The sequence below is a fragment of the Amblyomma mixtum genome, chromosome 4 (assembly GCF_055824585.1).
Source record: "Amblyomma mixtum isolate Tamu chromosome 4, ASM5582458v1, whole genome shotgun sequence".
NCBI lineage: Eukaryota > Metazoa > Arthropoda > Arachnida > Ixodida > Ixodidae > Amblyomma > Amblyomma mixtum.
In genome coordinates this window covers 129,687,976-129,703,300 of record NC_143015.1, presented here as the reverse complement: position 1 = coordinate 129,703,300, position 15,325 = coordinate 129,687,976, and the positions used below count along the sequence as shown (strand labels likewise).

The following is a 15,325-nucleotide window of genomic DNA, read 5'->3' as shown; positions in this document are numbered from 1 at the left end:
GGATCTTCTTCATCATGTGAATGAGGACCCCGATTTTTTGTCCAGCACAAGGCGGCAACGCTGCCTCAGCCCCCCTACAGTCTCGACTTGGCCCCGCCAGACTTTTTTCTATTCCCGAGAATAAAATCAACGCTCAAGGGGAAACATCACGGATCGGTAGAGGTGGTTCAACAGGCCGTGACAAGGGAGTTAAACAGCATTCCGGTAAAGGCGTTCCTGGGGGCGTACGAAAACTGTGAAACTCATTGGCAGCAGCGTGAAGGTTCGGAAGCGTGCTACCTTGAAAAATTGTAATCGTTTGTACTATTCTCTTGAATAAATTTTGTTTAAAAAAATGAGTCCTACTACTTTCAGAACAGGCCATGTATACTACAGCGCCATCCAGTGATAAAAAGGACGAAAGCAAACACCGCGCAACAAAAAGTGGTCCCTGTTCGCGGGCGTTCCTTCGTAGCGATGTCAAAAGTCTTTGTCAAAAGTAACCAGGCTGCATAATTTCTTTCTAGCTCGTACAGTAAAGCGCTCACAGCTTCCATGAAGCTGAAATGGTCGTTAAAGGTAAGGACTGGGGGGGGGGGGCTTGTATAGCGGAGCTACAAGGGCTCCGCTATACAAGCTAGAAGAAAACCATGCAGCCTGGTTACTTTTGACAAAGGCGGTACATTCCTTCAGCGTGCGCACTGCTCACTCTAAACGTTTACAATGCGAGCCCGACTACTGCTGGTTACACGGGTAGCAGCGAGCCTCCAAAACGCCACGACTACCAGTCGGAATGATTCCGAGGGCTACTGTTTATACGAGACTTCCGACACTTGGTAATGGCCGTTCTTTGTCAAGTTCCCGTATGAAAAAACGACAATTTTTGAGAGCTATTAGTTACACGCTTGCTCCAATAACTATTGCGCTCTCTTGTTAGGTCTTTCTCTTAGCACACTACTAGAAAAAAAAAAGCATATAATGAAGCAAAAATGTTGTTGCAGTTGGCCTTTAAGTGGCCCGTAAAACCAACAAAAAGCATAATGTCAATTATTTCAGGACACAACAAAGTTGTCTCAGTTATTAGATACGCATTTGCATTGCGGATGCCACATAGCGCCGAATATATAGTCTGCACCTTTGAGTAAGATTAATTTTATCCGGTTATTGACTACTTCTACAGGTCACGAGCTTTTTCCGGCGACCAAAGCTGTCACAGTGTCATACTGACACTGGAATATTTTCTCTCTCCTAATAAAATTAACATTTAACGAGTGACACTTAATTTCTATGTCAACAAAAATATTAACTCGACGATACCGCCAAGTGGTTGGGGTGGTATTTGGGGCTTAATGGTCTTAAAGATGCAAATGCGCAGTATTGTGCAGTATTAATGTAGTGTTTACCTGTCATGTTATTCCGTACGACTGTATAGATTTTTCTTAATGTACTTGCCGATTTTTCTGTTGTCTGATGCAGTAACCACAGGTACTCCTTTATGCATTTTTTCCTCTCCTGTTTTAGCGTACATGGCCCCAGTATTTCATAAATAAAATAAACAGTTACCGTCCACGAGGGATCCAGATTAGTTCCGATCATCTGCGACTTTTTTATTGCGACGAGCGCTGACAACACACAACACACGGGCGTATTTGCATTTCGGCTTCGTCGAAATACGCACACCGCAGCCGGGATTCGATTCGACGTTCACTGATCGCCACCGTGGCCGGTCACTCAGAGGTTTATCTGGAGTGCTTTGCAAGGAGTGAGCGTTTCTAGAAAAGAAAGAAAAGAAAACGAAAAGAAAGGAAAACACTACTCTGCAATGGCAGTGTTTAGCAGGAGTGATCTTTGAGTGTACTGATGTGGATTCTTTCGCAGATTTTTGATTACCACAGCTTATGTGGAGTGCACTGTTACATGCAGTCTTTGTGTGTAACTAAAAATAAAACGCAGGATGTCTGGGGCACACTAAATGAAAACCCGGAGCTCCGCAACAACATCTCTTTTGCCAAGGGCCATCGGTGGAAGTTCGTCAGGCGTTCCATGTCCATGGGCTTCACGGCGGCCAAGTTGCGACCTGTGAGCTGACCATTTTCGAAAGCGTCACTATGGTTATGTTCCCTTCCAGCGCACTTCACGTTCAATAGGACTTCAGTGGACATTGAATTAAGAGCTAAAAAGGTTGCAGGATATCACCTACTGGGCCTTTATTACCCTATCGTATGAAATGCCAGGGAGAGGGGGGGGGAGGGGGCATTCCTTCATACCGCAGGTCCATCTCGTTGAAAATTTGTGTAAACAGAGCTCCAACAGACCCATTTACATGTCTACGCTTGTAAGCACATTGATTCGCCCCTGTTATACAGGTGAACTTAGAGCCTTGTTGTTGTGGTAGGCGTCCACGGGAGCTCATTTATTCTAGCTCAAGCTGTATAAGAGGTTTTGGTCTGTTTAATGGCTTTTGGCATGCCCATAGATGCAACTCTGAGCAGAGTAAGTTCAGGTGCAGAGCAGAGAATATTCACCTTTGCATATAATCAAACTCCTTACACAGGAGTACGACAGGCTGAACACTGAAGGACCGTACCCCAGAGGACTGGCCTCGGGAGAATCCAAATGCAACTGTAATGCTTGAAGGCATCAGAAAAAAAAAACAATTCGCTCGAGAAAAGTAGTGCCTTAAATGAATATCTTCCCTGTTTTTCAGTTTTGCTATAAATTAGCAGCCCAGACTTTAGGCTTTGACAGTGTTTACATTCCTTGTCAGTGTAACTTATCTAGCGACATATGTTGCTACTACGGATGAAAAGGCCACATGCCTCCAGAGAAGCCAAGGAGTACTGGGCGGCAGAACTGCTTCGCATTAAAAAAAAAAAGAAATGGAAACTTCTGGTGTTCAAATCCAGAAAGCAGTAGACAGGTTAGCATTTTGTGGCCGTTTAGAGAAACAAAAATAAATTATGTTATCCTTTTCCTTCATGTTTACATGGACTCATAATGGGACAAAGGATGTAGCTTTAAAAAACACCACGTAGAAAAGGCGAGGACATGACGGAAGCTGCACTTGCAACTAAATGAAACCGGAAAACATCCCATCGATGCGCAAAAGAATTGCGAATGCGCAAACTTCTAGATATTTTAGAAACAACCTTGAAAACAAAAGCTAAAATTTTCGTTCTCTGGCGCGATTTTTTTTTTGCTCATCGATAGGGCGTTTTCTTATTTCATTTGCAAGTGCAGCGTTCATGCCGTTCTCGCTTTTTTTCGTAGTGTTCTACAATCACACACTCTTTGTTCCGTTGACACGTCTGGCTAACTGCCTCCTTAATCTACATTACAACATAGATTGAGCCTGTTTTATAATCAACTCTGCTCGGGGTCAGTGTCACCCATAGAGTTTCTTACTATTACCTAGAGGGAAAGCTGGCAGCCCGTCTATGGGAGTTTGCATGGAGACCCCTCGAGACCACTTCAGCCACCATGGGCACTCAAAGCATCATGGGGCGGTGAGCTACTTGTTGCGGAACTGCAATTTTCGGCCAAAAAATAATATAAAAATAAAGCTGTTCGATAACTACAAACGTCCTAACATTCAAGATCTTGTCTAATGATTGCAACAAACGGGCAGAAAAGCATTTAAGTGCAAAGTTTACCCAAAATAAGAGACGACTCGCTCTCCTATTGGCCAAGTAGTGAACACTACAGAAACTAATATTTCTTAATTAACAAGCGCATTTTTAAAAGTAAATATGTTTTAAAAAAAATGTTGTTGCTTAGATACTTTAAGTAGTTATTTAATGGCATTTCGGAAAAGTAAAACCTTTTATTGGCGTCGTGTGTCTATGCATTTTTACTAGTATGGTTTTTGCACACTGCGTTCGCGCCAAAGTCGTCTGCGCACACACGAACAGCGTTTTTGGAATGAAACGTCTTAGTAGTGCCACTCCATGTTCCCGAAAAATTACGACCATAGAGTTAATATATTACGACTGTGCCGCAACAAGTAGCTCACCGCCCCATGATGCTTTGGGCGTCCATGGTGGTTGAAGTGCAGCGCCGCCAGCTTTCCCTCTAGGTAATAGTAAGAAACTCTATGGTGTCACCGGGGAGTATTGCAACATGATGGATCGCAGAACTGGTTGGCTGTTTGGCTGGTACATACACTTACGCTGTTTCTGTAAACAGATGTTGGAAGGAATGAACAATTCCGTGGACAAGTTCCTGGACCTCGTGGAAGCCAAGTGCCGGGAAGATGAGGACGGGGAGGTGAACATTTATCCCCTTCTGGGGAAGCTGGCCTTCGACATGGTAGCCGAGACCGCCTGCGGCATTTACCTGGACGTACAGCACAAGCCAGATGACGAGTACTTCATCTCTTCCCGCTTCTTCGTTCTCAACGTGATCGACAGTGTCTACCAGAGGATCGGTCGTGAGTGTACTCTGGACAGATGAATTACCCCAGGCGAAGAGAGGGAGAAGAAAAAAACTCACGAGTAATGGCAGGATGTCCTGTTAGCTAATTTAACAAAACTTCTGTATGGGCTAGATAGTGCAGAGCTTGTTTTGAAATGAATTTAAGCACACAAGAAGACGCACACAAGAAGAGAAAACAAAGAATAATAGCGCCTGTAGTGCTACCCCACCAAAAATCAACATAAAATGACTACGTAACCGGGAATGCTGAACGAGAGAATAAACATAATAAAGGGGTAGGGGAATATCATGGTGGGCCAGTGAGAAGACAAATATATGAATTTTCTATTTTGATACATTTTTCTCCGAGTAAATGAGCAGTTATAATGACCATCCTGAGTTCAGGAATTCTGTTGGTCATATTCTGCCGAATGACACTCAGTAGCACTCAGAGCTGATAAAGGACTGTCTGCCTTATCAAGAAAAACATTGTTGTCTCTTTTCTTCTATTCTTCTTGCATCCCTTCCAGAGTTCTTCGGTGGAATCAAATTCCTCAGCAAGCTTGTGAGCCTGGTAGAGCTGCAGTTTGGCCATGAACCCCTCACAACTCTGGCCCGAATCGCCCAGCCCATTGCGGAGCTCAGAGCCAAAGACCCAAGCGTACGTCTGGCTTCTCTTGCTTCTTCAACAGCACCTCACTGGTGTCCTGAAAAACGGCTGTATGCCTCGGGGATCTTGCAGAGTCTTAACCCGCTACGGACTTCGCTCATTTGCTCGACTCAAAACAAATATTTTTCGCCTATATCGTATAACCACGCATCAGAAAAGCTACATATTGAGTTTTATGACTCAATGCATTAAAAGATCATTTTCAAAGACATGTACAGAATGTCTCTAATTTTGCTAATGGGTGAAAACACCCAAAAAGGATCCTGGGATCGCTTTCCGTTTCGCAGATAAACATGCAGAAACAAACTTAGAAAACTATGCTATTTTTATAACAAGGCAAGTGCGTCAGCCGGAAAAAGATAGAGGACGCGCAACAAGTTCACTTTCTCAACAATACTATTTAATAGTTCACTTTCTCAACAATACTATTTAATATATTTTCTAGTTAGGACATTAAAGCCTCCTATTTACGATATCAAGAATGTTCAGTCTGCTCGAACTCAGAGTCAACCTAAGGTAAAGCGCACTCCCAAAAAAGTCGACGAGTTCGCTACGTGCCCATTTGTGTACAAAGCACCTCAAAGGGTTAATCAATCCAGGGACTGGGAATCAAAAACACGGCATAGTGTGCGGCTAGTCTGTGATGGGGAATAGTATGCCTTAATGCCAGCGCCTCAGCTCAGGGTGGTAACATCATTTGCTCAATCTGAGCCACTTGAGATCAAACGGATTACACTGGTCTCTGCTATATACAAGGATTGGTCAAAAAGTAACGCACAATAAGCCGTAGTACAGTATTGGTAAGGTCTTGGTAAATGAAATCTGTATATAAAAGCACTGGGCATTCATACCCTTTTCAGTGCCTAGTCTCACATTCCTGTTGTTTCACGTAAACCACCATAACTTATCAACGGGACACACCCTACAACGTCCAGGAGCAGTGATCTATTTCCTCCACAGGTCTGTCGATACCCATAAACATCTATATATAACCCAGTATGTCGGGACAACACAGTATGTCGGGACAACAGAATGAGCGGAAGTAGTGTGTTTCAATGGCTTCATATATTTTGACAAAGTGGCTGAAGTATCCGGTCCTGGCAAGTTCAGATAGGGCGTAAAGCGTCACAGCCGGTTAAAATACATCAGTCATTTGTGAACTCATTAAAAATGACAAATGCGTCCCCACGAGACTGATCATGGAATACGCAGGCATGCTAAAAGCATAGGTCATGACCTTAGTCGCAAGATTGGAATGCAGAAAAATTGCGCTTCCTGTGTTTTATGGCTCTTGACAAGGGGGATTATAGAAATTAGGAGCAATGTGTGTTAATATCTGCAAAAGTTCCTTTGGAGACTAACACAATACTTTCACGAAGTCATTAATTCATGAACGGCTATCGGATTTTATCTCCTTATATGATTGCTGGCTTATCTGCGTGACAAACAGGTTTGAGATGACGAAGAGTTCATTGCGTGTGTGGAAATGTGGTATAATGACCAACATCAGGGATTTTACAAAAGTCAATCCGTGTCAAGGAAACAAAGATGGCTGCAGTACAGTGATTCAGTTGATATATATATTCAGTAGCATTTAGAAAAAACTATAGCCTCGATGTTTCCACCTAAAAAATTCAACCCTGTACAGCTTTCCATTACCGAGCTACAGTAGATTCTGAGTCACTTCCTGACCGACTTTGTATACGCAAAGCTTCTAAATTTGTACCTAGAGTAGGACTTCGATCCCTGGTAGAAGTAGTAGACGATCCCGTGGCGTGGAGAACCGAGAAAACGGTCTCACTGTGAGAGCTAGGCTATAATGGCTACAAAATGGCGCTGACGTCTCCAACATGAAGTGTAGACAGAAAAGCGCAGTCTTCAACTATGTGAACTGCGAAATCAGTTACTTTTGCTGTCTGGCACCTCTCTACAGTGCAATTTCAGTGCACCTTAAAGAACCCCAGGTGGTAGAAATTATTCCGTAGCCTTCCGCTACTACGCCCCACATTACCTATGTTGCTTTTAGACGTTAAATCATATGTACCATGCCATCTTTGTTTCTCATCACTAACTTTTGGTTCAGCGCTGAGCAGTTCATCTGAATGTCGCAAATGATGTCGTAGTCCGCTAACTTCCGAGTATGGAACCAATCATTTGGCTGGTTTTCAATGCATAGGCCCCATACGGAGGTTCACAGCTAGCAAGCTCAAAGAGTTCTGGACAGCTGAAAGGCCTACTAAAAATTCTTGTGTCCAACGCCAACGTAATTGCATTAATTCTTCAAAATAATCCTTCTCGGCGCTCAGTTGTCCTGCTTCCTTCATTTCCTACAGATGGCGCTTCATTTCCGTGAGTTGCAAAAATTCACGTTATCTTCCATTACGCGCAACTAAACAGAGTTTTACGAGGGGCGTTCAATAAAGATTTCCCCTGACTCACTTCCATTTATTGCAGGACGCTGAAACTGCGCATGTGTAATGACTTAACTCACTATAGGTCAGGTGCCAATGTGAAACTCTGAACTAATAACAGTCTTTCTTTTAGAGGTGCTGAAGTGGTGTGAGGTGCGATAATGGATGCATTGGAACACAGAACAGTCATCAAGTTCCTATACTTCGAAGGCCGCATTCCAAGGAGACCTTCAATGAGATAAAAGAGAATTATGGGGAGGGTTCTCCATCATTTGATGTAGTGAAGAACTGGTATCGTCAATTCAAATGCGGTTGGACTTCGGTGGAAACGGCTCCAATTGCCGGGCGACCCCACTGCGCTATCGATGAACACAGCATCCAGCAAGTGGAGGCCGCAATTTTGGAAAACCGCCGCGTAACCGTTCGAGACTTAGCCCAAAATGTCAAGATCAGTGTTGGGTTCATGTAAAAAATCCTTCAGGACTATCTTCATATGCGTAAGGTATCCGCTCACTGGGTTCCCCGGGTGCTCACTCCTTTCCAAAAGCACGAACGAGTGTAATGCTCTCAGGCTCTTTTGACCACGTGCCGTGGAAGCCAGGAGGACTTTTTCAACAGACTGATTGCACAGCATTCAAGCTGGGTTCATCACTCTGATCCTGAGACTAAAGTCCAGTCGATGCAATGGAAGCACTTGGACTCACCGCCTCCAAAGAAGGCTCGCACCCAGCCCTCGGCGGGCAAGGTCATGCTCACAGTCTTTTGAGACCAGCACGGAGTAGTCGTGATGGGCTTCCTAGAAAAGGGTGCCACGATTACTGGGGCATAGTATGCTTCACTGCTGCGGAAATTGCGGAAGGCCATCAAAAGCAAGAGACGTGGCCTGCTCACCAAAGGTGTCCGCCTTCTGCAAGACAATCCCCTGTTCACAACTCACATGCTGGCCAGATAGAAGCACGCTGCTGCGGCTTTGAAATTCTACCGCATCCCCCTTATTCACCCGACCTCGCACCATCGGACTTCCACCCCTTTCCAACAATGAAATAATATTTGAAGGACAACTATTTTTCAGATGATGAGAGTCTGATTTCTGAAGTCACAACATGTACCTTTGGAGCAACCTGTCAACTTCTACATGCGAGGTGTTTGTAGTTGCATAAAATTATGGGAGAAGTGTGTGTCCCTGGGTGGCACCTATGCAGAGAAGGACTAATAAATCTGCAAAGTTTCATTGCTTTCCGTCCAAAGGAAGTGGGTCAGGGGAAATCTTTAATGAACGCCCCTCGTATATGCCCGAGAAAGAACTGATTGGCAAAGCAGTGCGTCCTAGACGTTTTATGCTTTTAATAAAACGCGTCAGCGTCCCTGATTGCGAATCATAGAACCCGTTTTTTTTTTCATACGACAGCGGATTACCTTTTGCAGCACAGGCATTAGAGTACCTATCACTGCTCGTGATACTGTACGTGCTATACTCAAAAATGAGAAAACAAGCAGTCTTTTATCATACAAGTGTACTACCGCAGATTTAATATGTCATTCGAACGTACTCTCTACATTAACGGCGGTATTTGCATAAAGTGGCTGTACCCTGAGTAATAGCAGTATGTATTACAACAGCTATCACTTATTGAAGGAAGGATCATATAAAGAGACATCTGTGTTTTCCTTTATAATATTACGAGAAATGACTGCCAGAGTTCGACTTAGAGATGATTTTTAGGCTCTGATTTTTTTCCCCCTTGCAGCTAGCACGTCCGGATCTCATTCACAGTCTTCTAGAAGCAAAAGTTCCAAAAGAACTCCTCAAGAAGCGTGAATTTCGGGTTCGTACGAACGAGAAAGGTAAGCCAATATATATATATATATATATATATATATATATATATATATATATATATATATATATATATATATATATATATATATATATATATGCCGTGGCGCCCTTAGCTGCTGGTGATTTATATATAAATGGGTGGCTCAGTGGTTACGGCGCTCGGCTGAAACGAAAGACGCGGGTTCGAACCCAGCCGCGGTGGCCGAATTTCGATGAAGGCGAAATTCTAGAGGCCCGTGTACTGGTAGATGTCAGTGCACGTTAAAGAACCCCAGGTGGTCGAAATTTCCGGAGCCCTTCACTGCGGTGTCCCTCATAGCCTTAGTTGCTTTGGGACGTTAAACCCCAATAAACCAATATATATATATAAATCGCCAGCAGCCAAGGGCACCACGGCAGTGGTGACTCTGTGGTTATTGTGCTCGGCTGCTGAGACCACAAAGACGCGGTTTCAATCCCGGCAACGGCGGTTGCATTTCGATGGAGGCTCAGTGCTAAAGGCCCGTGTACTGCGCGATGTCAGTGCATGTTAAAGAACCCCGGCTGGTCAAAATTATCCGCGGCTCTCCATTACCGCAATCCTCATATCCTTAGTCGCTTTGTGACGTTAAACCCTTTGAACAAGCACAACAATTAAAAACCGCATAGTTAATGACAACACTTGGACCGGCGGACCTGCCTCCTTCAAGTTAAGGCAGGTCACAAGCAGAACGCCATGAGGTAACAGCCTCGAATTCTTGTCATCGCATTTAAAGACAACATCCGATAAACTCGCAGCCACACTTACTCTAAAGAACTTCGATAGACGGTGAAAAGTCAACACTTTTTTCTTTCTCGAGGGCGTTTTTCGTGGACGACTACAATGCTGTTTTCATGTTCATCCACACTAACTCCTCCGCAGAAATTATTTTAGTACCAAAGCCAGGCAAGCCCATTTGCTGGCCAACCTGAGAACAATATCGCTAGCATAGTTCGCGGGAAGGCTCTTCAAGTACGTCGTCCTCAAGAGGCTCCAAATGCTTCTCGAGTAAAACGGCATCACCCCTGATACCATGTTCGACTTCAGATCCCACCTGTACACTCAAAATATTCTCTTACAGCTCAGAGAAGATCTCCTAATTCTCTTATTCCAGTACATCCCCAAGGAAATGTCGTCTCTGTAGTTGAAAAGCGCATTTCATAATGTCAGCCAGCCAACAATATTAGACAATCTTAATCACACCGATTGCGGATATCAACATTTCCTTCATTACAGATAGCGCAGTCATAAAGCCAAGTGCGCGCAGTGAAGCCCGTCATCTCCACACCCAACAGAGGCACGCCGCAAGGGCCGGTCGTTTCTCTCACCCTTTTTCAATATCGCAATGATGCAGCTAAAATAGCAGCTGAACGCTGGTGTGCGTCACGCTCTAGACGCGGATATCATCATTTCGTGGGCCACAACAAGCTCCTAAGGAGAGACGCGAGACGCTCTACAGCAAGCGACCGGTGCAGAATAGAGATACGCGCATGCAAGAGGCTTACTGTGCGCCGCGTAAAAATTAGGTCTAATGAAACTCAAAGGCGAGCAGCCAGGCAAAGATTAAGAACTTTATCAAGACTTTTTGTTGGGCTAGTTATTCAGATTCTTCGTTCAGCATAACAACATTTTTTTGCGCAAAGAAAAAAAAACTTCTTAAAGCCTCAGACCTCCCTTCATTCGACTCACGTTAGGGGGCGGTCAGGTCTCAATTGAAGCTCACACAAGAATATTAGACGTGGGCTGTACCAGCGCAGTAGAAAATCTCAGTAGCACTGTCGCAAAAATTGGGCGTAATATCAGCCGCATCACGACTTAGCCGCATGGCATGCAGGAGGACGATACTATCCGCCTAGTTAAAGCCCTGGTAATCAGTCGAACTGTCTACTCTGCACCGCACCTCCCGTTGAATCCTAGAGAAATAAATCAGCTCGAGGTACTGCTGCGTACGGCGTACAAACTAGCTCCAGGTCCACCACCGCACACAGCGACGCAAAAACTGGCCCCGAGAATCCCAGCCAACCTGATCAAGTAGGAGGACGTGCTCTCCAGCTCAAAACTAGACGACCAGAGCCAGTTTGTTCAGCGGGCACAGTAAACAACTGAGGATGCAGGAGCCCTGGACTAAGAGCCCCTCCCATTTCGAAAGGCGCAAAGCTCTTCATTTAATAATAACCACAACCCCAACCAGCGCACATTTGCAATAAGCAGTCTAGCATGTCCAAGAAAGTTGCATTCATTTCCTTTCGGAAAACTAATTGTAGAGGACCCTCGATATGGGCGTATCGATTTAAGTAAAACAAACACTCTGCAGAAGAGACTCGGAAGTGTAACGGTGTCCAAGCGTCGTGCTTCCTATGAACGTTACGACAGAGAGAAACATTGTATTGAAAAGCAGAGATTTTAGCCGTCATTAAAAAGTCCCTGACACGCTACTCCGCTTAGGGAAGGGACTTGGGGATAAAAAGACGGAAGGAGCGAGGAGCGCAAAATTATAACTGTGCTAAAAAGAAAAGAAATAAAAATAGTAATGAAAAGAAAAATAAATGGGCATTGAATTTGGGCTGTTTAAACTACACGTTTGCACCAATTCAGAGCTACAAACACGTAGCAGATATAACACGAAACAAGCGCTGTTATAACACGGCTATAAAACTTAGTTCGCGACGGTTTCTAAGCACGAAGCACGGCAGCCATGGCAGCAGGTGACGCTCATTATCGATGTACAGCCTTTGTCAAAAGTTTGGAGCCCAGGGGGTTTGCTTCTGAAGCACACTGTCTGGTTTGTAATGGATCTCCGGGGGTCCAAATTTGCTGAAGGTAAGAAGATTTCTGGTCCTGCCTACTGCAGTGGGTAGTACTACCACAAATTTTACAACAGTCCCACTGCGAGGCTTAGAAGCAAACCCCCTGGGCTCTAAACTTTTGACAAAGACTGCACGTGTTTGCTCCCTCGCCCGAAAAAGCGCTTTGGCTTACCATAACGGCAGATTCAGCCTCAGTAAAGCCTTTGCCCTCCTTCCCGCCATCAAAATTCTGCAACTGCGCAGTCCCCCCCCCCCCCTTCCCCCCCTCCTCCCCCCGTTTTCCAAGAAACCCGGTTTATTCATATATGAACCACTAAGAGGAACTTAAGTTTCGTCTAAGTTTTGTGACAACGGAAGACATATGAGAAATAGGAACCCGTATTTCAGTGGCGCTATAGTACCTCCGAGACCATGGTAGCTTACCCTGATCTCGGAGCCACCCTACACGCTCACATTGTCCTTGCTCAACGCTGGGCGTCGCTGCAAGTCGCGCTGGTCTCGACTCGCTGACGTAGAGTTCATGCAAAATCGACGTAATCATGTTAGACTTGACTTTCTCAGTCCAACCTGACTCGACTCCTTTCTAGCAGCCGGGTTAATGTAAATCAGGCTGCTGTTCACAAAGCAAAATTTCCCTTAATTCCGCTGTTTCCGTAAAATGAGGTATTGCGCGAACGGTGTCCAGCTGACCTAACTGAAAATTGTTCAAATATATTGAAAAACCAAAAGGCATTCGCGAGAGGTAAAACAATTAGAGCTTTTTTAGACCAGGTGAGTCGGCGGCGATTGCGCCAAATAACTAGGGAAAAACGGGCCTCTAAGGTAATTGCCGTGCTTGCGTTTGAAAACAGATGCATGGCTCGACACAGAGTTCATCTAATTACGTTACGCATATTCTAACGGTGCGAACGGTGCTAATGAATTTAACATAGTTTCCGGTCTTGCATTTTAAGATGGCTTTTTTTCCGAATGCGTACGTGTATGGTTTTGTGTGCGTGTGTGTTTGCTGCTGCGATCGGATACTTTCATTGGCTTTCCCTAATTAGGTCATCAGTTATGCAAATTAGCAAATCAGGCTTAATTCCTAGGGCTCGTGGGAACTTCAGATCTCGTCTAATAGCTTGTTTGGTACAGCAGCACTTAGTTTGTTGTTGTGCGTATCCCTCTTTGGTGTGTAAACCGCTTTCTCTGGGTTGGTCTTGTTGTTGTTCGAACGAGATCATTAAACGAATACGTGAATATGGACTTTGCTCCTTACGAGAAGCGTCGTTTAATTCGCAGCGTTATTCGCGCTGTCGGCTCTGCTATGTTTATCATGAAAATAATTGGTTCGAACTCGTCTCTCAACAAATCACGGAATGTTAATTAACTCTCAGCGTCAGCTGTCAACCCATGTTTCACAGAGAAGCTGTTATTTGAAGACGTTGACATGGAAGCAGGCAAGAGTAATCGCATTTTACTGCTCTCTGCAGCCATCATAAGCCCAAGGTATCCCAAAAAAGTACGTTTCGATCTCTTCGCAGGGGAGTTTCTGATGCCGCTCCAAGATGTCGCTACCAACGCAGCCTCAGCTCTAACCGCAGGGTAAGTTTTATCAAGTGCCTATTCAATATCTCTGAATCCGATGACATTGAATGCAGTAGCGATACTATACAACCCGTCATAAGTATTTCACAACAATACCTGACCTCTCTCGGACATTCACGTCTGCAGAAACCAAAACAAACAGATTGGGGTGTGTGAATAGTAATTTTTACGAACCAATCGAATATGAAGTCTGCAACTTTATAGCCGTATCGAGCTCGCACTATTTTCGAGAGCCATAGAAAATCACCGGATCTATTCAGAAGATTAAAAATCTCCGCTATGATTCTGAGTGTTCAGTGTCACTCGACAAGTTGTGGCAACCGTGCAAACCAGAAGTGTTTCCCCATATTTGCTGGGCTTTAATCCAAGTTGCAATACGCTTTGTTGCCTACAGTGCAGCGTATAAATTCTTGCCCACCACGCTCGAGAGATCAAGTCCTACCTATAACTGGCTACTTCCGTTTCCTCTGGTGTAGTTTTATAGTCATAGAGGACAACGGAGTTCCATTGGTGTGGATAAAACGCAAAGCCATCTGCCTTCGACAAAATAAGTGACAGACGATCAGTACAATCCATGCGACAGAATATGTGTTAGCATTAATGTTTCCCTATAACGGTGGCGGGTGGCGTGATCGAGTCAGCCGTGAGGCGCCGTACACCTCCGCTCGCCCGATCCAACCAAACAATCGCAGTGTACCCCGCTGTACCCGTTAACCGTCGCCTGCCCCCGACTCGCACTCTCTCCGATGTCCCTTCCTCTCTTCCCTCGTCCTCTAGTTCTTTCTCTCTCTCTCCACCGTACCTCCTTTCCTCCGAGTCTTCACACACCGCCGACGTCGGACAAATTTTTCGCAAAGGCGGGTTCTAATGCTAACGCATCGAAAACATCCCCATAGCATCGCAGGGCTTCTCGCACAAACGAATACATCAAGATATTTCCCAAGGGTGCGAAGTTACCCCTGCTGCAAAAATATGAACGTCAAATAATTTGAATTTGAATAAATAACTCGAACTTCTGTCCCTCCTCCACAGGTTCGAAACTGTTTCGGCCAACGGCTCCCACTTTGTCTTCTGTCTGGCGAAATATCCCGAAGTCCAGGAGAAGGTCAGAGAAGAAGTGAACGCTGCCTACGAAAAACACGTGAGTCAATATGGCACCTCTTCTACGTGATTTTACTCTCTCCCTGAACGCTGATTAAAGCGAGGGCATTGACGCCGCGTTTATATCGACATTGTGGTATTCAGTTGGCCTCTGCGCGAGACGAATAATGCTACTAATAATGATTATGTCATGGCTAAGCCTATTGTCAGCATTACCATACTGCCATATTGCGCTTTTTTGGCATTCACGACGGCTACTTATCTCACTGCTGGCCACCTTTGATGATCGTTCACACGGAATCGCTTGAATTTAAATTTCGTTCTTTCAGGCTGCTCAGGCTTAATTCAAAAAAGATGTTTACAGCTAACATCTAGCAAAAATTCCTTGGGGTTTCCCACTTTCATCGCCTTTACTTTTTGCTAACTGTTTCATCACGTCGCTGTGTGCAGAATAGCCTAGCTTTATGTGTGACACATCCGGAAAGGGTTCTGTCCTTC

General features: G+C 44.7%; 1 protein-coding gene across 2 annotated transcripts in view; it reads left to right on the top strand.

Moving 5' to 3' along the window:
* The window catches only part of LOC149348210 (cytochrome P450 6B5-like), a 38,317-nt gene that overhangs the window by 16,947 nt on the left and 6,045 nt on the right, over positions 1-15,325 (top strand). For both annotated transcript variants that reach the window (XM_089588005.1, XM_089588004.1), the window contains 6 exons: positions 1,933-2,058; positions 4,165-4,408; positions 4,923-5,053; positions 9,222-9,318; positions 13,663-13,723; positions 14,759-14,867. In XM_089588005.1, the coding sequence (XP_089444131.1) occupies positions 1,933-2,058; positions 4,165-4,408; positions 4,923-5,053; positions 9,222-9,318; positions 13,663-13,723; positions 14,759-14,867 (768 nt within the window). The remainder of the gene's footprint in view (positions 1-1,932; positions 2,059-4,164; positions 4,409-4,922; positions 5,054-9,221; positions 9,319-13,662; positions 13,724-14,758; positions 14,868-15,325) is intronic.